Below are 27,960 nucleotides of genomic sequence, written 5' to 3' on the forward strand. Positions count from 1 at the left end.
GTAAAAGAAGAGTGTGATTGGAAGGAAAGTCATTTCACGTGGCTCAATTTTTTTGAAAAGCAATAAACCGTTCGAATTATTTGGAAGGGAAATCGGGGAAACAAAGTACAAGCAGGATTTGTTTACGTCTGCTTTTGTCGCTCTGTTTATACGTAATATGTCGTTTGCGCAGGCGCGTTATCGTGGGCGTCCCCTAAATGACGTCAGAGGGAAACCCAGGTTGACACTGGCACCAGCGACCCGGAAGTGGAACTGAAAGCGGAACAAGAAGCGAGAGGCGAATTTGTTTGTCGTGCTTTCTTTTGTTTTTAAACTGTTTTTGGGCGTTTTAACGCATGATCTAAATGGGGGAATTTACAGTAAAAACAACTGATTGACGTTTGATGGATTACATGAACAGAAGACCGCAAGAAAGGAGTTTTTTCGAGTTTTTTTGGCTGATTTTTTACACTCGGTGCAGGCTGCACAACGAAAGTCACGAACAAGGTAAGAAATGCTGCAATTTTCTACTACAAGCGTCTTCTGGTGTATATTTCTACTTGTAAAACGTGCACTTTATTCTGTTCAGCTTGATCTTCATATCCCAGATCAGATCAAAACATTTAGCCAACCCCCACAATTTAATGAACCATTTCCCCAATTTATGATTTATTTGATTATCTGCCACAAAGTGGAAAAAAACTATTCTAGATATATATATATATATATATATATATATATATCAAATGATACTGAAAAGAAAGCATGGCTCAATGTTGACATTTGATGAAATAGGCTGGTTTTATTTAACGATAAAATTATTTTGCGGGTGGGGTTTATTTAAATTTATTGGGCATGCGCAGTGCGGCCGAGGGTGTGTTTTGACACTTGAAGGGGAGTGTTTTTGTGCGCGGAGCTTGAAAAAAATTGCATTCGGGGTGGACCGGTGGGCGGGTCTGGCGCAGACTCCGCCCACTGACTCCAGCGCCGAAGGTGCAAGGCTTGGAAGGCTTGGAAGGCAAGGGGATTGCAAGGGTTTGAGTCGACGTTTTGGCCCATTTCATGCCGAAGGGGCGTGGCCAACTTAAAAGTGCATGAAATGAAGCCAAATTGCTCGGATAAGAGTCCAAATGTCTTCCCAACACTCTTGGTATTCACTTGCCATGCATTTCAAGCCTGAAAATTGGACAATTTAATCTGACAATATGCTTATGAGCTTCTTTAGCTCCGCCCACTGGGTAATATTCTCCTCTTTTCTTGCCCTTCGAAGCTTAAACAAGTGATTGGGATGTGAAATGATGTGCCATGTTGATGGATTTGTGTCCATATTTCTCATATTGACCCCCTTGTATATTTTTTCCAATGGTTGTTAATATTTTGTGAGATTTTAGTGTTGTGTTCATAGTCAGTTGGATTGAGTAGACAGATTTCATAGATTGTGACTAAGTGGAGTGGTTACCTCCTTAGACCCTTGGCCCCCAACACCCCCAATAGTACCTGATATGTTTCCAACATCTTAGATGCATCGTACCAAAAGTGTATTATGCTCTATTTTGGTCTGTAGATGATTGTCATGAGTGGGTAGCAGAGCCCCCAAGTGACCTGAAGGTGACCCCCTCCCCAAGCAGGGTACCTAATGATATGTCCTAGCTGGTCAAAATATTAGGTACACCCTCGACCCAGTTTATGTGGTCATACTGTATCATAGCAGAATTGCAGACCTCAAGTCGGCCCCCCAGCACCTCTAAGTGTACCTAATGAAGTGTCCAAAATGGCCAAAATATTAGGTACACCCTCAAGCTATAGTTTATTTGGTCATAGTCTCTCATAGTAGCTAGAAAAATGTCATTGTGTAGCAGAATCCCCCCATTGACCCCCACATAATCTATTTTTGGTCAGTAGACTCCCATTCCAGGCCAAGTGTGCAAACGGCCAAAATATTAGGGACCTCCAAATTGTCTCATTGGCACAAAATGACTTTTTTTCTAAATGTTTTGTGTTTAAAACATGCGATCTTAGTCAAATTGCATTTGTGCTCACAAAAAAATGTCTTTTTGTTTACATGAGCGGAGGTCCGGAAGATGGAGTTGCTTCCACGTCCATCAACCTGCGCTAACAAAGGTAGGAAATGCTCCATTAAATGTGTATTTGTATTTAAAAAATGTTTTTAAGATTTAAAACAAGAACTTCTTTTGTAGAGCTAAAAATAATAATCCATGTTGTATCATATAAATGTAATTGTAGCTCTTAAAGTTCAAGATGCTAATGCTATTTCCGCGCTCGCATCATCTTATGTAAAGTTACATATAAATATTGGCAAGCTAGTTATGTATTCAAGATACTAATGTTATTTTTGCGCTCGCATCATCTTATGTAAGGTTACTTATAATTAACGGTAGGCTAATTATGTGACTGTAATGTCGTATAAATGTAATTCTAGGTCTTACAGTTGAAGATGCTAATGCTATTTTTGCGCTCGCATCATCTTATGTAAAGTTACATGTAAATATTGGTAGGCTAATTATGTGTTCAAGATGCTAATGCTATTTTCATACATCATCGTATGTAAGGTTACATATAGATATCGGTAGGCTAATTATGTGACTGTAATGTCATATAAATGCTAGAATCGTCACTGATCGCTCTCGTTAAATGCATTACAGTTCAAGATGCTAATGCTATTTTTGCGCTCGCATCATCTTATGTAAAGTTACATGTAAATATTGGTAGGCTAATTATGTGTTCAAGATGCTAATGCTATTTTCGCGCTCGCATCATCTTATGTAAGGTTACTTATCATTACCGGGAGGCTAATTATGTGACTGTAATGTCGTCTAAATGTAATTCTAGTTCTTACAGTTCAAGATGCTAATGCTATTTTCACACATCATCGTATGTAAGGTTACTTTTCATTATCAGTAGGCTAATTATGTAGCTGTAATGTCGTATAAATGTAATTCCAGGTCTTACAGTTCAAGATGCTAAGGCTATTTTTGCGCTTGCATCATTTTATGTAAAGTTACATGTAAATATTGGTAGGCTAATTGTGTTCAAGATGCTAATGCTTTTTTCATGCTTGCATCATCTTATGTAAGGTTACTTGTAATTACCAGTAGGCTAATTATGTATCTGTAATGTTGTATAAATGTAATTCCAAGTCTTACAGTTCAAGATGCTAATGCTATTTTTGCGCTCGCATCATCTTATGTAAAGTTACATGTAAATATTGGTAGGCTAATTATGTGTTCAAGATGCTAATGCTATTTTTGCGCTCGCATCATCTTATGTAAGGTTACATGTAAATATTGGTAGGCTAATTGTGTTCAAGATGCTAATGCTATTTTCGCGCTCGCATCATCTTATGTAAGGTTACTTATCATTACCGGTAGGCTAATTATGTGACTGTAATGTCGTCTAAATGTAATTCTAGTTCTTACAGTTCAAGATGCTAATGCTATTTTCACACATCATCGTATGTAAGGTTACTTTTCATTATCAGTAGGCTAATTATGTAGCTGTAATGTCGTATGAATGTAATTCTTGGTCTTACAGTTGAAGATGCTAATGCTATTTTTGCGCTTGCATCATCTTATGTAAGGTTACATATAAATATCGGTAGGCTGATGATGTGATTGTAATGTCGTATACATGCTAGAATCGTCGCTGACTGCTCTCGTTGTCGTTTTCTTGACAGGATCGGGGACGTTTTGGACGTGCACGGCGCCGCCGGACGGGCCCACGCTGCAGCCGATTGCTTCGGGACACTCGCGTGTCCTCACTGGGTATGTGACGTCTCACACTTGAGCTTCTGCAGTGACCGACAGTGGCATCTGATGCTGTCAGAATGTTAAAAAAGCCATTTTTTGCTAACAATATATAGTTGAAATTTAATCAGTCTTTGTCTTTTTTTGCTAAATGCATCCTTACTAAGTTTAAAATAGGTTTTTTCCTTAAAAATGTGTCTTTTGGGGGCATAAAACGGCCACCAAAAAGAGCTCTCAGAACGGTCAGGAAAAGTGGCCTCAGAAAAGCAGAAAATCTGCCCGGCAATGAGACGTGTCACGGCTCCGCCATCCAATCAGGGGCCTTAGAAATTGGACTTAGCCACCTCCCCTCAATGCAAATTTGGATTTAGCTCCGCCCTGGCCCCGCCCACCCCGGACAGCCAATCACAGCGCGGCATTTGGTCGACCACGCCCCTTTTGGCCTTAAAAACTGCTTTTTGGGGACTTAAACCCCGCCCCCTTTTACAAAGCCAGCCCCCTCAACTTAAGCCCTGCCCAGCAACGATATGGCCCACCCACTCCCAGAGAACCAATCAGGTGGCAGCATACACCATCTACTTCCTTATTCTACACCAATCAGCGAATTTACACCCATACACAGAGAACCAATCAGGGTGCAGTATACACCTTCCACTTCCTTATTCTACACCAATCAGCAAATTTACACCCATTTTTCCACCAATCAAATTGCTTTTGGCTAGTCATTTGCATAGCCCCACCTATTCTTAAAAAGTTTAAAAATTTAAAATAATATAGAATAAAAATTATAATAAATAAAAATATAGAACAAAGAAAGTGTTTTTTGTGTACAAATTTATTTTTATTTGTTTCAGAGCAAAAGTCCAGATGTGAAGTCCAAAGTGAGAGGTCTTTTAGTTCTTCTTCCAACCAGTAGGCGTCGCACCGCAGCAGAGTGTGGAGACTTAAAGACAAAAAAAGTAAGTTAAAAGTGCATTCAAATAAGTGTACAAACGGCGTTAAGACTTACCTTAGCATGATGCAACATGTCACTTAATGAATTTAGCAGGAGGGCATCATTTGGACTGCATCTGTGAAAGAAAAACATTGCATTTAAAACAATTGTCACAAGATTAAGTCCACAAGGAGTCAAAACTGATTGTCCTTTGTATTTTATTGGCAGAATGCAACAATTAAGATCATCAACTCGTTGTCGCACAGGTGCAGCAGTTGGGGTGGGTCAAGGCGGGTTTCCAAAATGGCGTTTTCACTGGAATGAGTCTGCACACAAGAAAAAAAAGTGGGTGAGTATATCATTCAGTCGTGTTTACCGTCTTAATGGTGCACATTTACTCACCTTTGCAGTGCAATCAAGCCAGAAGAATTCTGCTTCAGTCACCTTGAGCTGCAGCGCCCTCCGGTGGACACGAGGAAACTAGTCAGCAAAAGAAAGTGGAAGGTAAATCAGTTTAGAAGCGTCACGTAAAAAGACGTCAAAGTTGGACAATGTTTACGTCCGCCATTTTGTGTTGCAGTGTGCACCAACCTAGTGGACGTCGTCGTGGATGAAATCCAACTGCAAGAATCAAAGACCGGAGTCAAAATTGGACATGGTAAGTCATCTTAACTTAATCTTTATTACTCTACTTTCGCCTTCTGGAATAGAATAATAGAAAGTTAGATCTGCACGTGGAACAATTGTTTGCTCGTTTCACCTGTGCTCACCTGCAGGGTCGGACATCTTCGAAGTGGCCTGCAAAAGAAAAGGAGAAAGAGTCAAAAAGTATGGTTAACAGCCATTTTTGGTGCCAAGTGGATCAGCTGGCAGAATACTTACCGATGCAGCCTGTGGGAAGAAAGTAGACCATTAAGTATTTTCGAGGATGATTTGAAGTATTTAAAGTACTTACTTACTTCTTTTTCCACATGTGAGCTGTTAAAACAACAGAAATGTAAATTAGTCTCAAATAAAAAGTGAACAGACTTGGGAATACTTACTTTGGCTTTCCAGCGTGGAGCGACGCGAAGCTTCCAATAAATGAAAAAGGACGACTGCGTAATTACTTCCTCTTTAAATAGTTTTTCGGAAGTGACGTAATCGCGCAAAAAAAAAGTTTAAAAAATAATTTAGACGCGTGTTTCAAACAGAAAAGTGACCGGCCAGGGATCGTACCCGGACCTTCCACACCGTAGTCACTTACTCTACTCATTAGACCAATGAGTTGATGACGAATTTTGATCTCAGACCGTATATCTCCGATTTTCAGTCACTCACATTCGGCACACTGTCAAAAAACAGGTTAAATATGACTTCCAATTTCTCTTAGGCAACGCGTTTGTGGTCGAATGGTTAAAGACACTGTTTACAAATGCATTAGGCTCGGGTTCGATTCTCACTCTTACCAACTCTTTACCACTCTGGCATTTATGTTCGTAAATGCAGCTGCGAGTGAGAATCGAACCCGGGTCGCCTGCATCGCAGGCAATGTCTTATGCCAATCGCCACCTCGGCTGGATTTCCGCCGAAATTTCACACATAGAAAAGTGATAAATACTAGCAGCCAAGTACATTGCAGGGAGTCCAATATACGCCACAAGAGAGCAGCAAACACGTCTGATCAGGCATACTTAGCACAATATGATGCGAGCGAAGTCTATGAATATACTACAGTGATGCACTGGTAACAAGGAGTTGGTTGGGAAAGCAATTGCAGAGTGTAATTCTTAAAACTGCCACAAGATGGCAGCAACACACCATATGTCTATTCAGGCACACTCATAGATATATGTGAGAGGAGGTATATATTGTACTAGAAAACAGTATTCGGAGTTGGTTGGAAAAGCCATTGCAAAGTGCCATGCCTTAAAAGCACCACAAGAGGACAGCAAGTTAGAATATGTCTATTCAGGCACACTCAGGACAATATGTGAGAGGAGTCCAGGTATATTCTACATTAATACGTAGTTGGTTGAAAAAGCCATTGCAAAGTGCAACGCTTTAAAACCGCCACAAGAGGGCATCAAGTTTAACATGTCTTGTCGAGAATAAAATAGCATGTCTTCATACTCGCTTACAGAGTCACAACACAAAATCAAGGAACTAAGATTTTTTGTGGTTTATTACTTTATTGGAGAGGGCTCAAGATGAATATTGCACATCATTTGTATGAGGAAGTTGGGGGTGACGCTGGGGAACACATTGAAAATAAAGTTCGACCAAATACACAAGTGTCTTGTATGCTTTTGTCATGAAATAAACACAAAATAAAGTTGATTGTCATAGGATGGCAAGTGGAAGTCAACCGTCTGTCTGCAGGAACAAGTCTAGTCTGCACCAAGAGAGGAACAAGCATTAAAGCCGCACCTGGCTGCGAATAAATGGATAAAAAACAATGAAATGAGAACGTGTTCGATCGACCGAACAGTTGACGCATTAACAATGACGATAATATGAAGCGGATGATCACATCACATCATTTGGCCATGATTTTGACACGCTTAACAGTCGCACATTCGTCTCTTGTTTCTATTGACCGAATAGTACGCTTAAAAAGACTACATTTATCTAAAATTATGCGCTGGAGACGAATTGTTTGGATCGGCTGCTGTTTACCACGACTTCCGCATTCGAGGATCTTCTTCTTTCAATAAAAGGCGCTTTCCAAACAACCTTTGGGACTACAGTGCCCTCGTGTGGACTGGATGTGTAATGACGGCCCTGTTTCTCATAGACGACTATGAATGAATATTTTTTTCTCCTGCGTTAACCTCAACCCTTTTAAAACTCGAATGCGTTATTTTGTCTATTACATTTGGATGTTTTGGTCCCAGTCAATCATGGACAATAATAATTAACGACAGACGTGCGTTTTGAAAGTGCGTTGCAGTGACGTCATAAAAAGAGAGCACATCCTCCTCTAAACGTCCATGTATAGCAAGATGATTTTTTCTCCAATATAATATACTGCCATAAATGGACGAAAATTGCCTTCTTATATTGGAGGAAAACACAATGGTCGTATTCATAGTCGTCTATGAGAAACAGGGCCGTCATTACACATCCAGTCCACACGGGGGCACTGTGGTCCCAACGGTTGTTTGCAAAGCGCCTGTTATTGAAAGAAGAAGATCCTCGAATGCGGAAGTCGTGGTAAACAGCAGCCGATCAAAACAATTCGTCTCCTGCGCATAATTTTAGATAAATGTAGTCGTTTTAGGCGTAATATTCGGTCAATAGAAACACAATGAGGTAAGTGGACTCATATGCCTCATATTTTCGTCATTGTTAATGCGTCAACTGTTCGGTCGATCGAACACGTTCTCATTTCATTGTTTTTTTAATCCATTTATTCGCAGCCAGGTGCCGCTTTAATGCTTGTTCCTCTCTTGGTGCAGACTAGACTTGTTCCTGCAGACAGACGGCTGACTTCCACTTGCCATCCTATGACAACCAACTTTATTTTGTGTTTATTTCATGACAAAAGCATACAAGACACTTGTGTATTTGGTCGAACTTTATTTTCAATGTGTTCCCCAGCGTCACCCCCAACTTCCTCATACAAATGATGTGCACTATTCATCTTGAGACCTCTCCAATAAAGTAATAAACCACAAAAATTCTTAGTTCCTTGATTTTGTGTTGTAAGTATGAAGACATGGTATTTTATTCTCGACAAGACATGTTAAACTTCATTCCCTCTTGTGGCGGTTTTAAGGCATTGCACTTTGCAATGGCTTTTCCAACCAACTCCGTATACTGTTTTCTAGTACAATATACCTCCTCTCACATATTGTCCCATGAGTGTGCCCTGGTGTGTTGCTGCCATCTTGTGGCAGTTTTAAGAATTACACTCTGCAATTGCTTTCCCAACCAACTCCTTGTTACCAGTGCATCACTGTAGTATATTCATAGACGTCGCTCGCATCATATTGTGCTAAGTATGCCTGATCAGACGTGTGTTTGCTGCTCTATTGTGGCATACATTGGACTCCCTGCAATGTACTTGACTGCTATTATTTATCACTTTTCTATGTGTGAAATTTCGGCGGAAATCCAGCCAGGGTGGCGATTGGCATAAGACATTGCCTGCGATGCAGGCGACCCGGGTTCGATTCTCACTCGCAGCTGCATTTACGAACATAAATGCCAGAGTAGTAAAGAGTTGGCAAGAGTGAGAATCGAACCCGAGTCTAAAGCATTCGCAAACAGTGTCTTTAGCCATTCGACCACAAACGCTTTACCTAAGAGAAATTGGAAGTCATATTTAACCTGGTTTTTGACAGAGTGCCGAATGTCAGTGACTGAAAATCGGAGATATACAGTCTGAGATAAAACTTCGCCATCAACTCGTTGGTCTAATGAGTAGAGTAAGTGACTACGGTGTGGAAGGTCCGGGTACGATCCCTGGCCGGTCCCTTTTCTGTTTGAAGGACGCGTCTAAATTATTTTTTAAACTTTTTTTGTGCGCGATGACGTCACTTCCGGAAAAACTATTTAAAGAGGAAGTAATTGCGCAGTCGTCCTTTTTCATTTATTGGAAGCTTCGCGTCACTCCACGCTGGAAAGCCAAAGTAAGTATTCCCAAGTCTGTTCACTTGTTATTTGAGACTAATTTACATTTATGTTGTTTTAACAGCTCACATGTGGAAAAAGAAGTAAGTAAGTACTTTAAATACTTCAAATCAACCTCGAAAATACTTAATGGTCTACTTTCTTCCCACAGGCTGCATCGGTAAGTATTCTGCCAGCTGATCCACTTGGCACCAAAGATGGCTGTTAACCATACTTTTTGACTCTTTCTCCTTTTCTTTTGCAGGCCACTTCGAAGATGTCCGACCCTGCAGGTGAGCACAGGTGAAACGAGCAAACAATTGTTCCACGTGCAGATCTAACTGTCTATTATTCTATTCCAGAAGGCGAAAGTAGAGTAACAGTTTAAGTTAAGATGACTTACCATGTCCAATTTTGACTTCTGTCTTTGATTCTTGCAGTTGGATTTCATCCACGACGACGTCCACAAGGTTGGTGCACACTGCAACAAAAAATGGCGGACGTAAACATTGTCCAAGTTGGACGTCTTTTTGCGCGACGCTTCTGAGCTATGATTTACCTTCCACTTTCTTTTGCTGACTAGTTTCCTCGTGTCCACCGGAGGGCGCTGCACCTCAAGGTGACCGAAGCAGAAATCTAAGGGCTTCATTGTATTGCAAAGGTGAGTGAATGTGCACCATTGAGACGGTAAGCACGTCTGAATGTAATTCTCACTCACTTTCTTTCTTGTGTGCAGACTCATTCCAGTGAAAACGCCATTTTGGAAACCCGCCTTGACCCACCCCAACTGCTGCACCTGTGAGACAACGAGTTGATTATCTTCATTGAATTCTGCCAATAAAATACAAATGACAATCAATTATGAACTCTTATTTGTGACAATTGTCTTAAATGCAATGTTATTCTTTCACAGTTGCAGTCCAAATGAAGCCCTGCTGCTCAATTTAACAAGTGACACATCGCATAATGCTAAGGTAAGACTTATCGCCGTTTGCACACTTATTTGAATGCACTTTTAACTTACTTTTTTTTGTCTTTAGGTCTCTACACTCTGCTCCGGTGCGTCTCCTACTGATTGGAAGAAGAACTTCAAGACCTCTTACTTTGGACTTCACATCTGGACTTTTGTTCTGAAACAAATAAAAATAAAATATGTTACACAAAAAAACACTTTCTTTATTCTATATTATTTTATTTAAAAAAAAATATTTCTTAATTATTTTTATTTTTTTATAAATCATTTTAAAGAAGGGCGGGGCTATGCAAATGACTAGTCAACAGCAATTTGATTGGTGGAGAAATGAGTGTAAATTTGCTGATTGGTGTAGAATAAGGAAGTGGAAGGTGTATACTGCAACCTGATTGGTTCTCTGTGAATGGGTGTAAATTCGCTGATTGGTGTAGAATAAGGAAGTAGATGATGCATGCCGCCACCTGATTGGTTCTCTGGGAGTGGGTGTAAATTCGCTGATTGGTGTAGAATAAGGAAGTAGATGGTGCATGCTGCCACCTGATTGGTTCTCTGGGAGTGGGTGGGCCATATCGTTGCTGGGCAGGGCTTAAGTTGAGGGGGCTGGCTTTGTAAGAGGGGGCGGGGTTTAAGTCCCCAAAAAGCAGTTTTTAAGGCAAAAAGGGGCGTGGTCGACCAAATGCCGCGCTGTGATTGGCTGTCCGGGATGGGCGGGGCCAGGGCGGGGCTAAATCCAAATTTGCATTGAGGGGAGGTGGCTAAGTCCAATTTCTAAGGCCCCTGATTGGATGGCGGAGCCGTGACACGTCTCATTGCCGGGCAGATTTTCTGCTTTTCTGAGGCCACTTTTCCTGACCGTTCTGAGAGCTGTTTTTGGTGGCCGTTTTATGCCCCCAAAAGACACATTTTTAAGGAAAAAACCAATTTTAAACTTAGTAAGGATGCATTTAGCAAAAAAAAGACAAAGACTGATTAAATTTCAACAATATATTGTTAGCAAAAAATGGCTTTTTTGACATTCTGACAGCATCAGATGCCACTGTGGGTCACTGCAGAAGCTCAAGTGTGAGACGTCACATACCCAGTGAGGACACGCGAGTGTCCCGAAGCAATCGGCTGCAGCGTGGGCCCGTCCGGCGGCGCCGTGCACGTCCAAAACGTCCCCGATCCTGTCAAGAAAACGACAACGAGAGCAGTCAGCGACGATTCTAGCATGTATACGACATTACAATCACATCATCAGCCTACCGATATTTATATGTAACCTTACATAAGATGATGCAAGCGCAAAAATAGCATTAGCATCTTCAACTGTAAGACCAAAAATTACATTTATACGACATTACAGCTACATAATTAGCCTACTGATAATGAAAAGTAACCTTACATACGATGATGTGTGAAAATAGCATTAGCAGCTTGAACTGTAAGAACTAGAATTACATTTAGACGACATTACAGTCACATAATTAGCCTACCGGTAATGATAAGTAACCTTACATAAGATGATGCGAGCGCGAAAATAGCATTAGCATCTTGAACACATAATTAGCCTACCAATTTTTACAAGTAACTTTACATAAGATGATGCGAGCGCAAAAATAGCATTAGCATCTTGAACTGTAATGCATTTAACGAGAGCGATCAGTGACGATTCTAGCATTTATATGACATTACAGTCACATAATTAGCCTACCGATATCTATATGTAACCTTACATACGATGATGTATGAAAATAGCATTAGCATCTTGAATTGTAAGACCTAGAATTACATTTATACGACATTACAGTCACATAATTAGCCTACCGTTAATTATAAGTAACCTTACATAAGATGATGCGAGCGCAAAAATAACATTAGTATCTTGAACACATAACTAGCTTGCCAATATTTATATGTAACTTTACATAAGATGATGCGAGCGCGAAAATAGCATTAGCATCTTGAACTTTAAGACCTACAATTACATTTATATGATAAACATAAATTATTATTTTTAGCTCTACAAAAGAAGTTCTTGTTTTAAATCTTAAAAACATTTTTTAAATACAAATACACATTTAATGGAGCATTTCCTACCTTTGTTAGCGCAGGTTGATGGACGTGGAAGCAACTCCATCTTCCGGACCTCCGCTCATGTAAACAAAAAGACATTTTTTTGTGAGCACAAATGCAATTTGACTAAGATCGCATGTTTTAAACACAAAACATTTAGAAAAAAAGTCATTTTGTGCCAATGAGACAATTTGGAGGTCCCTAATATTTTGGCCGTTTGCACACTTGGCCTGGAATGGGAGTCTACTGACCAAAAATAGATTATGTGGGGGTCAATGGGGGGATTCTGCTACACAATGACATTTTTCTAGCTACTATGAGAGACTATGACCAAATAAACTATAGCTTGAGGGTGTACCTAATATTTTGGCCATTTTGGACACTTCATTAGGTACACTTAGAGGTGCTGGGGGGCCGACTTGAGGTCTGCAATTCTGCTATGATACAGTATGACCACATAAACTGGGTCGAGGGTGTACCTAATATTTTGACCAGCTAGGACATATCATTAGGTACCCTGCTTGGGGAGGGGGTCACCTTCAGGTCACTTGGGGGCTCTGCTACCCACTCATGACAATCATCTACAGAGCAAAATAGAGCATAATACACTATTGGTACGATGCATCTAAGATGTTGGAAACATATCAGGTACTATTGGGGGTGTTGGGGGCCAAGGGTCTAAGGAGGTAACCACTCCACTTAGTCACAATCTATGAAATCTGTCTACTCAATCCAACTGACTATGAACACAACACTAAAATCTCACAAAATATTAACAACCATTGGAAAAAATATACAAGGGGGTCAATATGAGAAATATGGACACAAATCCATCAACATGGCACATCATTTCACATCCCAATCACTTGTTTAAGCTTCGAAGGGCAAGAAAAGAGGAGAATATTACCCAGTGGGCGGAGCTAAAGAAGCTCATAAGCATATTGTCAGATTAAATTGTCCAATTTTCAGGCTTGAAATGCATGGCAAGTGAATACCAAGAGTGTTGGGAAGACATTTGGACTCTTATCCGAGCAATTTGGCTTCATTTCATTCACTTTTAAGTTGGCCACGCCCCTTCGGCATGAAATGGGCCAAAACGTCGACTCAAACCCTTGCAATCCCCTTGCCTTCCAAGCCTTCCAAGCCTTGCACCTTCGGCGCTGGAGTCAGTGGGCGGAGTCTGCGCCAGACCCGCCCACCGGTCCACCCCGAATGCAATTTTTTTCAAGCTCCGCGCACAAAAACACTCCCCTTCAAGTGTCAAAACACACCCTCGGCCGCACTGCGCATGCCCAATAAATTTAAATAAACCCCACCCGCAAAATAATTTTATCGTTAAATAAAACCAGCCTATTTCATCAAATGTCAACATTGAGCCATGCTTTCTTTTCAGTATCATTTGATATATATATATATATATATATATATATATATATATATATATATATATATATATATATATATATATATATATATATATATATATATATATATATATATATATAGAATAGTTTTTTTCCACTTTGTGGCAGATAATCAAATAAATCATAAATTGGGGAAATGCTTCATTAAATTGTGAGGGTTGGCTAAATGTTTTGATCTGATCTGGGATATGAAGATCAAGCTGAACAGAATAAAGTGCACGTTTTACAAGTAGAAATATACATCAGAAGACGCTTGTAGTAGAAAATTGCAGCATTTCTTACCTTGTTCGTGACTTTCGTTGTGCAGCCTGCACCGAGTGCAAAAAATCAGCCAAAAAACCTCGAAAAAACTCCTTTCTTGCGGACTTCTGTTCATGTAATCCATCAAACGTCAATCAGTTGTTTTTACTGTAAATTCCCCCATTTAGATCATGCGTTAAAACGCCCAAAAACAGTTTAAAAACAAAAGAAAGCACGACAAACAAATTCGCCTCTCGCTTCTTGTTCCGCTTTCAGTTCCACTTCCGGGTCGCTGGTGCCAGTGTCAACCTGGGTTTCCCTCTGACGTCATTTAGGGGACGCCCACGATAACGCGCCTGCGCAAACGACATATTACGTATAAACAGAGCGACAAAAGCAGACGTAAACAAATCCTGCTTGTACTTTGTTTCCCCGATTTCCCTTCCAAATAATTCGAACGGTTTATTGCTTTTCAAAAAAATTGAGCCAGGTGAAAATGCTTTCCTTCCAATCACCCTCTTCTTTTACGAAAGATTCCCACTTTAATGGACACCTTATTGTTTAATGTGTACATATGTAGTTACTATCAGCTTTCTTATACTTTTGCGTGACTTAACCTATCTTCTAGACATCTCTGACAGACTTTTTCTTGGTCAACAACATAACCATTTTCCATTTCATCTTCGTTTTTAAGACAAATTAAATATTGAAACAAGATTTCAGACTTTAGATATTTTTTTTTATTATTATTCAGATTAGTGACAGTGCAAGCAATAGGCAGGAAAGTTGAGGCATGTTTTTGTTTCTTTCCGTATGAAGAGTGATTGGTTTGGAGCCTTTAGTTTGGTATAATTGGACATCCGTTTTGATTTAAGAAATTAAGTTGCGTAAATATGGTTTACACCTTCCACTTCCTTATTTTACACCAATCAGCAAATTTACATTCGTTTCTTCACCAATCAAATTGCTCTTGACTAGTCATTTGCATAACCCCCCCCTTCTTTAAAAAGTAATCGTTTGTGTATAACTTTATTTTTATTTGTTTCAGAGCAAAAGTCCAGATGTGAAGTCTAAAGTAAGAGGTCTTGAAGTTCTTCCAACCAGTAGGAGACGCACCGAAGTAGAGTGTAGAGACCTAAGACAAAAAAGTAAGTTAAGTGCATTCAAATAAGTGTGCAAACGGCGATAAGACTTACCTTAGCATTATGCGATGTGTCACTTGTTGTTGTATTGAGCAGGAGGGCATCATTTGGACTGCAACTGTGGAAGAATAACAGTGCATTTAAGACAATTGTTACAAATTAGAGTTCACAATTGATTGTCATTTGTATTTTATTGGCAGATTGCAATAATGAAGATAATCAACTCGTTGTCTCACAGGTGCAGTAGTTGGGGCGGGTCAAGGCGGGTTTCCAAAATGGCGTTTTCACTGGAATGAGTCTGCACACAAGAAAGAAAGTGGGTGAGAATTACGTACATTCAGACGTGTTTACCGTCTCAATGGTGCACATTCACTCACCTTTGCAATACAATGAAGCCCTTAGAATTCTGCTTCAGTCACCTTGAGGTGCAGCGCCCTCCGGTGGACACGAGGAAACTAGTCAGCAAAAGAAAGTGGAAGGTAAATCATAGCTCAGAAGCGTCGCGCAAAAAGACGTCCAACTTGGACAATATTCTCGTCCGCCAATTTGTCTTGCAGTGTGCACGAACCTTGTGGACGTCGTCGTGGATGAAATCCAACTGCAAGAATCAAAGACAGAAATCAAAATTGGACATGGTAAGTCATCTTAACTTAAACTTTGTTACTCTACTTTCGCCTTCGGGAATAGATTAATAGACAGTTAGATTTGCACGTGGATCAATTGTTTGCTCGTTTCACCTGTGCTTACCTGCAGGGTCGGACATCTTGGAAGTGGCCTGCAAAAGAAGAGAAGAGTCAAAAAGTATGGTTACCAGCCATCTTTGGTGCCAAGTGGATCATCTGGCAGATTACTTACCGATTGTAGCCTGTGGGAAGAAATTAGACCATTTAGTATTTTCGAGGTTGATTTGGAGTATTTAAAGTACTTACTTGCTTCTTTTTCCACATGTGAGCTGTTAAAACAACAGAAATGTAAATTAGTCTCAAATAAAAAGTGGACAGACGTGGGAATACTTACTTTGGCTTTCCAGCGTGGAGCGACGCGAAGCCTCCAATAAATGAAAGAGGACGTCTGCTTAATTGCTTCCGCTTTAAATAGTTTTTCGGAAGTGACGTAATTGCGCGCAAAAAAAAAGTTTAAAAAATAATTTAGACGCGTTCTTCACACAGAAAAGTGACCGACCAGGACTCGGACCCGGGTCGCTCACACCGTAGTTACGCACTCTATCCATCTGACCAACGAGCTGATGTCTATAAACAATCTCAGAATGTATATCTCCGATTTTCAGTCACTCACATTCGGAAGACTCTCAAAAAACAGGTTAAATATGACTTCCAATTTCTCTTAGGCAAAGCGCTTGTGGTCGAATGGTTAAAAAAAGTTTAAAAAAAAAAAAAAGACGCGTCCTTCACACAGAAAAGTGACCGACCAGGACTCGGACCCGGGTCGCTTACACCGTAGTTACGCACTCTATCCATCCGACCAACGAGATAATGTCCATAAACAATCTCAGAATGTATATCTCCGATTTTCAGTCACTCACATTCGGTAGACCCTCAAAAAACAGGTTAAATATGACTTCCAATTATTCTTAGGCAAAGCGCTTGTGTTCGAATGGTTAAAGACACTGTTTGCGAATGCATTAGACTCGGGTTCGATTCTCACTCTTGCCAACTCTTTACTACTCTGGCATTTATGTTCGTAAATGCAGCTGCGAGTGAGAATCGAACCCGGGTCGCCTGCTTCGCAGGCAATGTCTTATGCCAATCGCCACCTTGGCTGGATTTCCGCCGAAATTTCACACATAGAAAAGTGATAAATAATAGTAGCCAAGGACATTGCAGGAAGTAATGTCCAACATTTTCCACGAGAGGGCAGCAAACATACGTCTGATCAGGCATACTTAGCACAATACGATTTGAGCGAAGTCTATGAATATTCTACAGTGATGCACTGGTAACACGGAGTTGGTTGGAAAAGCAATTGCAGAGTGTAATGCTTAAAACTGCCACAACTTAGCAGCAAAACACCATATGTCTATTCAGGCACACTCATAGATATATGTGAGAGGAGGTATATATTGTACTAGAAAACAGTATTCGGAGTTGGTTGGAAAAGCCATTGCAAAGTGCCATGCCTTAAAAGCACCACAAGAGGACAGCAAGTTAGAATATGTCTATTCAGGCACACTCAGGACAATATGTGAGAGGAGTCCAGGTATATTCTACATTAATACGTAGTTGGTTGAAAAAGCCATTGCAAAGTGCAACGCTTTAAAACCGCCACAAGAGGGCATCAAGTTTAACATGTCTTGTCGAGAATAAAATAGCATGTCTTCATACTCGCTTACAGAGTCACAACACAAAATCAAGGAACTAAGATTTTTTGTGGTTTATTACTTTATTGGAGAGGGCTCAAGATGAATATTGCACATCATTTGTATGAGGAAGTTGGGGGTGACGCTGGGGAACACATTGAAAATAAAGTTCGACCAAATACACAAGTGTCTTGTATGCTTTTGTCATGAAATAAACACAAAATAAAGTTGGTTGTCATAGGATGGCAAGTGGAAGTCAGCCGTCTGTCTGCAGGAACAAGTCTAGTCTGCACCAAGAGCGGACCAAACACATTAAATCTGCACCTGGCTGCGAATAAATGGATTAAAAAAAAAAATGAAAAGAGAACATGTTCATCAGATGGGACAGTTCATCAACTGTAAGTGTCATTAACAATGACGATAATACGAGGCGGATGAGTCCATTCACCTCATCTTGTTTCTATTGACCAAATAGTACGCTTAAAAAGACTACATTTATCTAAAATGATGCGCAGGAGACGAATTGTTTTGATCGGCTGCTGTTTACCGCGACTTCCGCATTCGAGGATCTTCTTCTTTCAATAAAAGGCGCTTTGCAAAACCGTTGGCACTACAGTGTCCTCGTGTGGACTGGATGTGTAATGACGGCCCTGTTTCTCATAAACGACTATGTAAAAACGGGGAATAAACACTTAGAAAATAAAATTAGAAAAAAAACTGTGGGTATAAAGACTTAGAAAATAAAATTAGGGAAAAAATGGGATATATACACTTAGAAAATAAAATTTAAAAAAAGCTGGGGCAATAAACTTAAAAAAAATGGGAAAACACTTAGAAAAAAAACTGGGGGTATATACAGTTAGAAAATAAAATTAGGGGGAAAAATGGGGTATATACACTTAGAAAATAAAATTAGAAAAAAAGCTGGGGGAATAAACTTTAAAAAATGGGAATAAACACTTAGAAAATAAAATTAGAAAATAAACTGGGGGTATATACACTTAGAAAATAAAATAAGGGGAAAAATGGGGTATATACACTTAGAAAACATTTTTTTTTAAAAGCTGGGGGAATAAACACTTAGAAAATAAAATGAGGGAAAAACACGGGGAATAAAAATGGATTGGCATTTTATCGACAAACATTTCGACTCCTCGGCCAATCGCAGCGGAACGACGTCGTACTTTTTTTGATGATGCGCATGCGCCAGTTGGTGACAGCTAGATCCCTGAAACACACAAATGCAGCATGATAAAACAAATACTTTTAATAAATACTGAACACAATAGAACAAATCTGATTAAAATATCTAATCAACTGCAATTTAATAATTTTTTAGGGAAATGCCAAGAGACTTTATGGTCACTCTGTATATGAACCAGGGGCGTTAGTAGGTCCTAAGTACAGGGGGAACTTGGCCCCCTGGAGGTGGTGGTCTTTTTTTTTAATAGAATGTAAATATAAAAACTGACTATACTTTTTTGTCCTTCAAAAAATTGCTTCCTTATCCAAGATCTTTCCACAGACACTTGTAGAACATTAGCAATTGGTTCTCCGGAGCGGATCACTCCATCCTAGCCCCCAATCCAAATGGATTTGACATCAATCTACGTCAATGGCGGTGAAGGAGTTAAACCAAGCGAGCGCTCCAGCCGCCGGCTCCAAACAATCCTTCCATTGTGACGTAACGACTGTTTGCGCGGAGCGCCCTACTCTCCACCCCGTGACGTCACGCGGGCCCAACATGCCAATCACAACAACTGCTCGGAATGTTTATTATTCTTTTTTTTCTGCGTTATCTCGCCCTCGGGGAACGCCAGGGAGGCTTCTTCACGCACGCGCAGTCAACGCAAGCCGCGGCGACGCTTAACCGGACGAGCGAGGAAGAAAAGCGGAGGAGAGAAACAGGAAGTTTTTGGAACAGGGTAGGTCAGACAATATTTCTAAAAATGGGAACTGACAGCAGACATGTCAACATTCGGAGGCTCTAACGGAAACGTCGGTAGAGTTAACTTTCGACTTCCTACCGACCTTTGTGTAAATACAACTTGCTTTGACTGTGTCCATAGAATTCAGCCAAGCTACTTTTTGAGCTGAGCCTATCACAGCTGACTTCTGGCGGGAGGTTAGCCGCACAACCGCTAACTTGACCCCACCTGCCGGCAGTGGATTTTCCAGGTTTTTGGTTTGTTTTTTTAAGGAGCAGGTGCTCGGTGATGACCTGTGAAAAAAAATGCAGCAGCTTCCAGATCACCAGCGTGACGTCCGAAATCAGTACACCGATCCGGAGCGGTCCATCCACTGCCGGCGTGATCCTGACCGCGGTCCGATCCAAATCCGCCTTCCGCGGTCCGCGGGGCAGCTCCTCCCAGCCCTCCACGCCCTCCTCCAAGAGGAGGCATATCTCCCTTGAGCCCTTGGGTGAGGGGACCGGGGCCCCCTCCAGGTTCCGCCTGGTGCGATTGGCGGGAGGCGGCGCGGGCGGACGGGGTCGCGGCGGCGGCGATACGTACGGGCGCGGCCGCTGGACGTGCACGGAGTTCAAGGAAGGGCGGGTGGCGGACGGCGTGAGAAACGCCCTATCGCTGGAGTCTCTGGAGTCCATCGGCGGGGCGGCCCCTTCGGCGTCGCGGCACATCGGAAGCGTGGAAACGGGGGAGCGACCGGCGGGTTCTTCGCCGTCGGGCTCGGCCGCTGGTCCTCAGAACCAGGTAGGAAGGGATGACCGTCGACGAAACGGACCTTTAGCAGTAGAGAGAAACCAAACTTCAACAGTCTGCATCTCAGTCTGCCCTCAGGTTGTCTCAATCTCAGCCCAGCTCGCCCCCCGCCACGCTGACCTCGTCGGGCCCGGACCGGAGCGCCGCCTTCAGCCTGCCGCCGGACATCAGGTAGGGAGGGTGGGGGGCCTCCTTTTCCATTTCACCGCCTTTTCATCCGTCCGTAGTGCGGTCGCCATCGACAACAAGATCGAACAGGCCATGGTGAGCTTATGGTACTTATTTCTAATTGTAACTGGCACGGAGTTGACGGACCTACCGTCCTCGCCCAGGATCTGGCGAAGAGTCACCTGATGCTGGCCGTACGGGAAGAGGTGGAACTTCTGAGGGAGCAAATCAGGGAGCTGCAAGACCGGAATCAGCAGCTGGAGGCGGAAAACCGCGACCTGCGGGCGCAGGCGCACTCGGACCCCGAGCTTCCTCATCCCGCTGTTTCGCCGTCGGGATGACAGACAACGGCAGGGGGTGCTTGAGGAATGCGGTCCATTTGGAATTTTCCATCTCCAATGGCTACAAACCTACCTCGATATCGCCCTGCCGAGACGTCCTCCAAGTCCCGGACTCGTGGACCCTCATTCTCTTAGCCGGTCCTTCCGCTTTTGTAATACTCTGGGTAGCCTAGGAAAACACAAACAAGGGTGATTGGCGACTTCCGAACTCTGACGCAGTCGTTCTCCACTTGTGAATCTTCAAATAAATTGTCCATATAACTAAACTGAGCCGCGGTTTCATTAAACACACGCAGACACAAGGTCAACGGAAACAGTTTTTTTCTAAATTCTAATGGCAGATTTGTGCTTCTCATAGTCACAAAAATGTGCCTCACAGTTGTGGTTGGTGCATTGGAGTCGCAACCATTACTAGGACTCTAAATGCGTAACATTAACAGCTGATGTGACATCATTGATCCTCCACTTGACCCGAGATATCATTGACAGACAGACGGATCACCCACTAAACGAGAACCCAAAGGCATTCCGTCACCAAACCCTTTTTTGGGGGGAACCAAATCTCATTGGACAAAACCTGTCCTCCTAATCCGGTGAAAATCGATAATCCCAGAACAAAACTCCCCCGCTGTGATGACAGATCTAGAGCTCTCGCTTTCCCAGATGACACTGGCCCTTTAAGAGAGGAAACGGGCAAGATAAGCCCCCCCTCGGACTCCCCCCCTTCCTCCAGCACATTGTTCTGCCACCGCCGGCGAAAAGCAGCTTCCTCCGCACGCCGCGGCAATCGCGCGCGGACAGACCGAAGGACGCCTGGGCTGAATGCGAGCGTTGGCTTTCGGTTGGGGTGGGATGGGACGCCCGCTTGCCGTCCGCCACGCACCGTTAGCGTCCCCGCACTCAAACCAGAGACAAAGAGACACGCGCCGGGCGAGTCCGAGGAGGATGCTCTGAGTGGAGACGCGCCCGACGCCGGACCGGGAACCAGCTCAGGTGACTCACCCGTTCGACGAAGGGGGTGGCCCCCGCCCGATGTCATCGTCCTCGGCAGTAAGGACGCACGCGCTGGTGTGGTTCGGTTTCCGTACCCCGGCCGAGGTATCTGGAACAGATATAAATCGTGGCGCTGACAAATCCTCTTCCGCGCAGAGCAACAGGAAACGCGCATGAGTGTGTGTGTGTGTGTGTGTGTGTGTGTGTGCGTGTGTCCTACTTTTTGGCCTTTGTTTGACAACCCTATTGAAAAGGCACAAAGATGGGAAGAAACCCACCGAGGTTTCCGGGCAAAAAAGACAGCTCGGATGCGTCAAAAGGCTTCCCCAAAGATGAACAAAAGGTCCACAGATAGTATTACGGCGGTCCGAGGTGAGGCAGTTGCCATGGCAGCCGACCCGTCGTCACGGGGACTCGTAGGGATTTTACGGAGGCGCGGGAACGGACCTGAAGCGACGCGAAGCTGAGCGTCTTTCCGAGGCGACATCCGGCCGTCTTTGTGTCGGCAGGTGGTCCAGAGGTGAGCCGGTCGCCATGGCACCCCGCCCGTCGTCAGGGGAGCTGTGGGGTCTTCACCTGATGCCCCCGCGCATCCTGGTGGACTGCTGCCTTCCCAACGGTAGGCTTCGGCTCCCGCCTCTCGCCTTCCGATCCGAGACCGACGAACACGTGGCGCTGCGTCCAGGAATGATGGTGAGTCTGGAGTGTCTTCGAGAAACGCCGCTCCTCAGCATCAAGCAGCAGCTCTTCGCGGAGGCCAGGAAGTATCCGCTTTACCACCTCCTACAGGTTCGGCCATTTTCTGGAAAGGGAAAGAAATCTAGGGGCTCTGGGGGACTCTGCCGAGGACCCGTGGCCACTTGTCCTAGGCAGGCGTTTTCAAGGAAACGCCGGTTGGTCAACACTGTGCTCTGTGCTCCACGACAGGAAGAGTCCAGCTACATCTTTGTGGGCGTGACTCAGGAAGCGGAGAGGGAAGAATTTTACGACGAGACCAGGCGGCTGTGCGACCTACGCCTGTTCCACCCTATCCTGAAAGTGATTGAGCCCTTGGGAAACCGCGAAGAGAAGATCCTGAACCGAGAGATCGGTAAGGTTCTCGGGTCCGGCGGGGGCCGGGGTCTGGGGCGAGGGCGGTACCCGGTCCAGGACCGGCAGAATTTCCAAACCCGCGTCTTTCCCGCGCAGGATTTGCCATCGGCATGCCCGTCTGCGAGTTCGAGATGATGAAGGACCCGGAGGTTCAGGACTTCCGCCGGGCCATACTGTGCGTCTGCAGGGAGGCCATGGAGGAGCGGGAAGGGGGCGGCGCCCACAGCCAAGCGCTCTACGTGTACCCGCCGAACGTGGAGTCCAGCCCCCAACTTCCGCAGCACATCTACAGCAAGCTAGACAAAGGTCAAAGTCCTACGCAAAAAGCTGAAGGGTCTTTTAGGGACATGAAGACACTTTCATCCAGACCTTTCCAAGATCTGACACGCCCCCTCTCCCCGTCTCTCTCTCTACAGGCAGACTGATTGTAACCATCTGGGTGATTGTGTCGCCAAGCAACTCAAAACAGAAATACACGCTGAAGGTAAGCGCGAGTCAAAGTCAAGCGCCGTCGATACGGTCTAGGTAGACCTACCTTTGAGATGCTCCTCGGTGCGAGCAGGTGAGCCACGACAGCCTTCCCGAGCAGCTGATAGCAGAGTCCATCAGGAAGAAGAGCAGGTCCATGCACCTTTCCCCTCAGCAGCTCCGCCTCTGCGTCCAGGAATACCAGGGCCAGTACATCCTCAAGGTATTTTCCCGGACCGCGTTCTGACCGTGGCCGGATGACTTCAATACGTAGCTCTTTCAGGTGTGCGGCTGTGATGAGTACCTGTTGGAAAAGTATCCACTCAGTCAATACAAGGTAACAGTCTTATTACATTTGAGCTCCGCCCCCAAAACCAGCAAAACCAAACCTTGTGACGGCGGTCCACCCGCAGTACATCCGCTCCTGTATCATCGTCGGTCGTCTTCCGCACCTCATGCTGGTCTCCAAGGACAGTCTTTACTGCCAGCTTCCCGCCTCCAGTTTCGTCACGCCCTCCTACAGGTAAGTGGGCCTCTCCGAGGAAGAAGCGAGCGGGCTGGGGACGGCGCTTTCCCTTCCAGTCGCCGGACCCCGCAGCCGTCTCCCTGCCCCGGGGGCTCCGACGGCTCTCCGCCGCGCTCGCTGTGGGCTTTCAACACCCGGCTGAGGGTCCGACTGCTCTGCGCCACCTACGTCAACGTCAACATCCGAGACATCGACAAGGTCCGTCCCCTCCCGTCCCGTCCCCCTACGGTACCGCACCCGTCCCACCGCGCCCGCCCGGTGATGTGCCTAGATCTACGTCAGGACGGGGATTTACCACGGAGGCGAGCCGCTCTGCGATAACGTCAACACGCAAAGAGTCCCGTGCTCCAACCCCAGGTCCCAGAGATACCGTCCTTTGTTTGACGCAAGCGTCCGTAGACTTTGAGCACGTTGGCTTCCTCCGCGTTTGACATCCTAGATGGAACGAATGGCTGACCTACGACATCTACCTGGCTGACCTGCCTCGCTCGGCCCGACTCTGCTTGTCTATCTGCTCGGTGAAAGGGAGGAAAGGCGCCAAGGAGGTAAAGAAACAAGGGATCACAAGGGAGAAGCGACAAAGACAAGTGACTGACCGAATGAATGTCTCTCTATGTCCACTTGTCTGGCAGGAACACTGTCCACTGGCCTGGGGGAACGTGAACCTTTTTGACTATAAGGACATTCTGGTTTCGGGGAAAGTGGCGCTCGGTTTGTGGCCGGTCCCTCATGGCCTGGAGGACTTGCTGAACCCCATCGGGGTGGCTGGGCCCAACCCCAACAAGGTCCGACCTCTGGGGTTTGGCGCCTAGCCCCGGGGTCAGGATCATGGATCGGTTCTTCTTTTTGATCTAGGAATCTCCCTGCGTTGAACTGGAGTTCTCCTGGTTCAACCAGCCGGTGGTGTTTCCGGACGAACAGCAGATTGAAGAGCACGCCAACTGGACCATCAGCAGGGAGCTGGGCTTCAACTACACTCACGGTCTGGTAAGACGATTTCCCGCGTACGCAAGTGGTCTGACAGACAGACGAGGCGAGACCAGATGAAAGCCGTTTGGCCGGTCTGCAGAACAGTCGCCTGGCTTGCGACAGCAGCGTCTCGGCGGCAGACGCCGAGCAGCTTCGAGGCCTGTGCTCCAAAGATCCTCTCTATGAACTCTCGGAACAGGAGAAAGACTTCCTGTGGAGACACAGGTGAAGGGGAAACCTCAGACACATCCAAACAAAGGGCTCGCCTCTATTTTTTGGTTTGTTACAGACATTACTGCGTGAACATGCCGGAGTCACTTCCCAAGCTGCTTCTTTCTGTCAAGTGGAATTCTAGGGACGAGGTATCTCAGGTAGGAGATGTGGTAAAAGCCATTTCTAAACTGGAACGGGTGAAATTGGTCCGACTTGACCACGCTGAGCTCTTTGGCCCCCGCTCGCAGATGTACTGCTTGTTGAAGGAATGGCCACTGATGGAGTCCGAGTCGGCTCTGGAGTTACTGGACTGCAATTTTCCCGACCCCATGGTCAGAGAGTTTGCGCTGCGCTGCCTGGTTCAGAGCCTGACGGACGACAAGCTGTCCCAGTACCTGCTCCAGCTGGTACAGGTCTGTTCCTCGCCCTGGGGGGAACGGAAGGTCAACCCCGAAAGGACGGCCAGACTGTGCCTTTCAGGTGTTGAAGTACGAGATGTATCTGGACAACCCACTGGCCCGCTTTCTGATCAAGAAAGCCCTGACCAATCAGAGGATAGGACACTTCTTTTTCTGGCACCTCAAGTGAGCGAGGTGGCAAAAAAACGGGGCCACTCCGAGCCGGAGAGAAACGGCTGGAACCCACCTCATCCTGTTTGCGCCCTGCAGATCCGAGATGCACAACAAGACGGTGTCGCGGCGCTTCGGCCTGCTGCTGGAGGCCTTCTGCAGAGCCTGCGGCATGTACCTCAAACACCTGAACCGACAGGTGAGGCTCCGGCTCCTGGTGGTGGTGGTGGTCGGGGGGCTCATTCCTTGCTCCCTTTGCGCCTGCAGGTGGAGGCCATGGATAAACTGGTGAACCTCACGGACACGCTGAAACAGGAGAAAAAGGACGAGACTCAGAAGGTAGGAAACGCCAGCCGGGCCTCCGTCTCGGGGACGCTGAACCAATCCCGCTCTGTGATTGCTCGCTAGACTCAGATGAAGTTCCTAGTGGAGCACATGTCTCGTCCGGATTACATGGAAGCTCTGCAGGGTTTCGTGTCTCCTCTGAACCCCGTGCACCAGTTGGGACACTTGAGGTGAGACACGGACTCCGACTCCGGTGCGTGACTGGACCAAAAGGACACTCCACCTGTGGCCATCAGGCTGGAGGAGTGCAGGATCATGTCATCGGCAAAGCGCCCCCTGTGGTTGAACTGGGAGAACCCCGACATCATGTCGGAGCTACTCTTCACCAACAACGAGATCATCTTCAAGAACGGAGACGGTACGAGGTCGCGGCTAAGCCGGCTCCCACGGTACAGCCTCAGTTTTTCTTTGCTCCCCGGCCGCAGATCTACGGCAGGACATGCTAACGCTGCAGATCATCAAGATCATGGAAAACATCTGGCAGAACCAAGGCCTGGACCTGCGGTGAGACGCCGGCTCAAACCACGAGACGCCGCACCTGCGACGGCGGGTGACCGACTCTTTGCCCGCAGGATGCTCCCCTACGGGTGCCTCTCCATCGGAGACTGCGTGGGTCTCATCGAGGTGGTGAAGAGCAGCTTCACCATCATGCAGATTCAATGCAAAGGGGGCCTGAAGGGGGCGCTGCAGTTCAACTCCAATACTTTGCACCACTGGATTAAAGACAAGAACCGAGGAGAGGCGTCAGTATCCGCCTTTCAGCCTTTCCACCGCCAAATGGGTGCACTTGGACACCGTGTGCGTTACCTCCCTCAGGTACGACCGGGCCATCGACTTGTTCACCCGCTCCTGCGCCGGCTACTGCGTGGCCACGTTCATTCTGGGAATCGGCGACCGCCACAATTCCAACATCATGGTGAAGGAGAATGGACAGGTGAGCCCTCCCAAGGTCGCCGCCGCCGAGTCTTAACCCCCTACGGCTATCCGCCAGCTCTTCCACATTGACTTCGGCCACTTCCTGGATCACAAGAAGAAGAAGTTCGGCTACAAGCGGGAGCGCGTCCCCTTCGTCCTCACGCAGGACTTTTTGATCGTCATCAGCAAGGGAATCCAGGAGTCGACCAAGACGAAAGAGTTCGACAGGTGTGCCCGCCTCCACCCCCGTGGCAAGGGTCCTTACCCGCTTCCCGCATCTGCTCCGCAGGTTCCAGGAGATGTGCTACAAGGCTTACCTGGCCATCCGTCAGCACGCCAGCCTCTTCATCAACTTGTTCTCGCTGCTGCTGGGATGCGGGATGCCCGAACTGCAGAGCTTCGACGACATTGCCTACCTGAGAAAAACACTGGCACTGGGTAAACGCACATTTGCTAGCTCGGGCCGGCCCAAACAAAGAAGCAGACGCTTGATACCGCAAATGTCATTTCGAGTTGACCCCGACGCTGACATTGTTGGGTGTTTGGGACAGAAAAGAGCCAGCAGGAGGCGCTGGAGTACTTCAGCAAACAAATGAATGATGCTCACCACGGAGGCTGGAGCACCAAGATGGACTGGATCTTCCACACCATCCGACACATGCCCAACGAGCACTAACGGAAGCACTACTACCACGTTGTCCAGACAACGCCAATCTCAGGGTCGCGGGTCGGGTCCGAGGGTGCCAGAGGCGTCTTCCCCCTTCTTTGGTGCTAATGTTGCAACCGGTGAGCTGCTGCTGCTGCTGCTGTTGTTGCTGTAGCGTCCGCTCAAATCACAATTTCCTGACCGGCTGCTGTGAAGCCAATTCAAGCAATAACACTTTTTGACAATCAGGGCTTAGCTAATGAGGAGGGCAAATCTGCCCAATTTCAGACTTTTGTCTCCCGAGCTCAAACGAGAGGGGAATGAAAATTGCCAACGACTCTGTTCATTTAGTCCACTACATGTATTGTGATGTTTGCACTGTGTTTTGCTTGAATAAAGTGGGATTTTTGCCAAATATTGGTCACTCCGTGCCTCTGAAAAACTTCATTCGTTAGTTAGGATGCCACCTATCGCCAACTAGGAAAGGGCGACAAGCGCTCCGATTTCCGGCGGACGGCCATCTTGGCTCGGGCAACTGGCGGTTGGAAACTAGCATACATGTCGAAATGTA

The 27,960-nt window shown here is 45.4% G+C and overlaps 3 protein-coding genes and 5 long non-coding RNA genes across 34 annotated transcripts in view; 4 read left to right on the plus strand and 4 right to left on the minus strand.

The window, feature by feature from the left end:
- LOC144066300 (uncharacterized) overlaps positions 1–5,783 on the plus strand; it is a 24,248-nt gene extending 18,465 nt beyond the window's left edge. The window contains exons 1-8 of one of the 10 annotated variants that reach the window (XR_013297451.1): positions 242–486; positions 2,052–2,100; positions 3,674–3,761; positions 4,598–4,702; positions 4,906–5,026; positions 5,088–5,181; positions 5,258–5,335; positions 5,454–5,783. This is a non-coding gene — a long non-coding RNA (uncharacterized LOC144066300). Of the gene's footprint in view, positions 1–241; positions 2,101–3,673; positions 3,762–4,597; positions 4,703–4,905; positions 5,027–5,087; positions 5,182–5,257; positions 5,336–5,453 lie in introns of those variants that run through there. The other 9 variants (XR_013297447.1, XR_013297452.1, XR_013297450.1 and 6 more) reach the window with 9 other exon arrangements.
- LOC144066301 (uncharacterized) overlaps positions 1–14,252 on the minus strand; it is a 24,200-nt gene extending 9,948 nt beyond the window's left edge. For 4 of the 6 annotated variants that reach the window (XR_013297458.1, XR_013297456.1, XR_013297457.1 and 1 more), the window contains exon 1: positions 14,008–14,252. This is a non-coding gene — a long non-coding RNA (uncharacterized LOC144066301). Of the gene's footprint in view, positions 1–9,231; positions 9,561–9,676; positions 9,755–9,832; positions 9,917–9,991; positions 10,105–10,297; positions 10,404–11,324; positions 11,413–12,325; positions 13,711–14,007 lie in introns of those variants that run through there. The other 2 variants (XR_013297460.1, XR_013297459.1) reach the window with 2 other exon arrangements.
- On the minus strand, positions 4,594–5,864 carry LOC144066299 (uncharacterized). Of its 2 annotated transcripts, XR_013297442.1 has the most exons (5): positions 5,269–5,798; positions 5,080–5,157; positions 4,942–5,003; positions 4,753–4,813; positions 4,594–4,686 (listed from the first exon to the last, which is right to left on the minus strand). It is a non-coding gene; the product is annotated as an uncharacterized LOC144066299 (long non-coding RNA). The 2 variants fall into 2 exon arrangements; XR_013297441.1 differs by lacking the exon at positions 4,594–4,686 and having other exon boundaries at positions 4,783–5,003; positions 5,237–5,298; positions 5,448–5,864.
- Positions 7,838–10,441, plus strand: LOC144066293 (uncharacterized). 7 transcript variants are annotated; one of them, XR_013297438.1, is made up of 9 exons: positions 7,838–7,971; positions 8,079–9,293; positions 9,359–9,454; positions 9,539–9,576; positions 9,714–9,743; positions 9,857–9,934; positions 10,010–10,071; positions 10,187–10,247; positions 10,314–10,441. XR_013297438.1 is itself a non-coding variant. In XM_077589736.1 (7 exons), the coding sequence occupies exons 1-5, from the start codon at positions 9,192–9,194 to the stop codon at positions 10,021–10,023; spliced, it is 423 nt and encodes a 140-aa protein (XP_077445862.1). In that variant the 5' UTR covers positions 9,170–9,191; the 3' UTR covers positions 10,024–10,071; positions 10,187–10,247; positions 10,314–10,441. The 7 variants fall into 7 exon arrangements, 2 of the variants coding, with proteins under 2 accessions (XP_077445862.1, XP_077445863.1); XR_013297436.1 differs by having other exon boundaries at positions 9,539–9,566; XR_013297435.1 differs by having other exon boundaries at positions 9,359–9,566.
- A 430-nt stretch (positions 14,253–14,682) lies between the features above and the next one.
- Positions 14,683–16,338, minus strand: LOC144066137 (uncharacterized). Its single transcript, XR_013297389.1, has 9 exons — positions 16,290–16,338; positions 16,125–16,155; positions 15,963–16,059; positions 15,855–15,882; positions 15,676–15,705; positions 15,485–15,562; positions 15,344–15,405; positions 15,162–15,225; positions 14,683–15,100 (listed from the first exon to the last, which is right to left on the minus strand). It is a non-coding gene; the product is annotated as an uncharacterized LOC144066137 (long non-coding RNA).
- A 1,156-nt stretch (positions 16,339–17,494) lies between these two features.
- Positions 17,495–23,518, minus strand: LOC144065372 (uncharacterized). Of its 3 annotated transcripts, none has more exons than XR_013297163.1 (7): positions 21,656–21,858; positions 20,727–20,822; positions 20,464–20,633; positions 20,265–20,353; positions 19,646–20,166; positions 17,873–18,652; positions 17,495–17,752 (listed from the first exon to the last, which is right to left on the minus strand). It is a non-coding gene; the product is annotated as an uncharacterized LOC144065372 (long non-coding RNA). The 3 variants fall into 3 exon arrangements; XR_013297161.1 differs by lacking the exon at positions 17,495–17,752 and adding an exon at positions 23,274–23,518 and having other exon boundaries at positions 18,602–18,652; positions 21,656–21,755; XR_013297164.1 differs by lacking the exon at positions 17,495–17,752 and adding an exon at positions 21,925–21,970 and having other exon boundaries at positions 18,602–18,652; positions 21,656–21,755.
- Positions 19,610–20,919, plus strand: LOC144065368 (uncharacterized). Of its 2 annotated transcripts, none has more exons than XM_077588111.1 (4): positions 19,610–20,135; positions 20,200–20,315; positions 20,372–20,408; positions 20,477–20,919. In XM_077588111.1, exons 1-4 carry the CDS (start codon positions 19,641–19,643, stop codon positions 20,651–20,653), a joined length of 825 nt encoding a protein of 274 aa, XP_077444237.1. In that variant the 5' UTR covers positions 19,610–19,640; the 3' UTR covers positions 20,654–20,919. The 2 variants fall into 2 exon arrangements, with proteins under 2 accessions (XP_077444237.1, XP_077444238.1); XM_077588112.1 differs by having other exon boundaries at positions 20,212–20,315.
- Positions 21,336–27,804, plus strand: LOC144065362 (phosphatidylinositol 4,5-bisphosphate 3-kinase catalytic subunit alpha isoform). Of its 3 annotated transcripts, XM_077588100.1 has the most exons (28): positions 21,337–21,646; positions 22,156–22,265; positions 22,332–22,435; positions 22,574–22,736; positions 22,835–23,044; positions 23,155–23,222; positions 23,301–23,429; positions 23,490–23,543; positions 23,620–23,729; positions 23,789–23,930; positions 24,004–24,089; positions 24,172–24,277; positions 24,365–24,517; positions 24,588–24,719; positions 24,802–24,926; positions 24,991–25,072; positions 25,163–25,327; positions 25,395–25,498; positions 25,583–25,682; positions 25,751–25,822; positions 25,892–25,998; positions 26,065–26,186; positions 26,254–26,332; positions 26,401–26,571; positions 26,645–26,762; positions 26,820–26,971; positions 27,033–27,181; positions 27,295–27,804. In XM_077588100.1, the coding sequence occupies exons 2-28, from the start codon at positions 22,181–22,183 to the stop codon at positions 27,417–27,419; spliced, it is 3,213 nt and encodes a 1,070-aa protein (XP_077444226.1). In that variant the 5' UTR covers positions 21,337–21,646; positions 22,156–22,180; the 3' UTR covers positions 27,420–27,804. The 3 variants fall into 3 exon arrangements, with proteins under 3 accessions (XP_077444225.1, XP_077444224.1, XP_077444226.1); XM_077588099.1 differs by having other exon boundaries at positions 21,336–21,703; positions 22,332–22,736; XM_077588098.1 differs by having other exon boundaries at positions 21,336–21,646; positions 22,332–22,736.
- The last annotated feature ends 156 nt before the right edge of the window (positions 27,805–27,960 follow it).

The sequence above is a fragment of the Stigmatopora argus genome, chromosome 20 (genome assembly GCF_051989625.1).
Source record: "Stigmatopora argus isolate UIUO_Sarg chromosome 20, RoL_Sarg_1.0, whole genome shotgun sequence".
Lineage (NCBI taxonomy): Eukaryota > Metazoa > Chordata > Actinopteri > Syngnathiformes > Syngnathidae > Stigmatopora > Stigmatopora argus.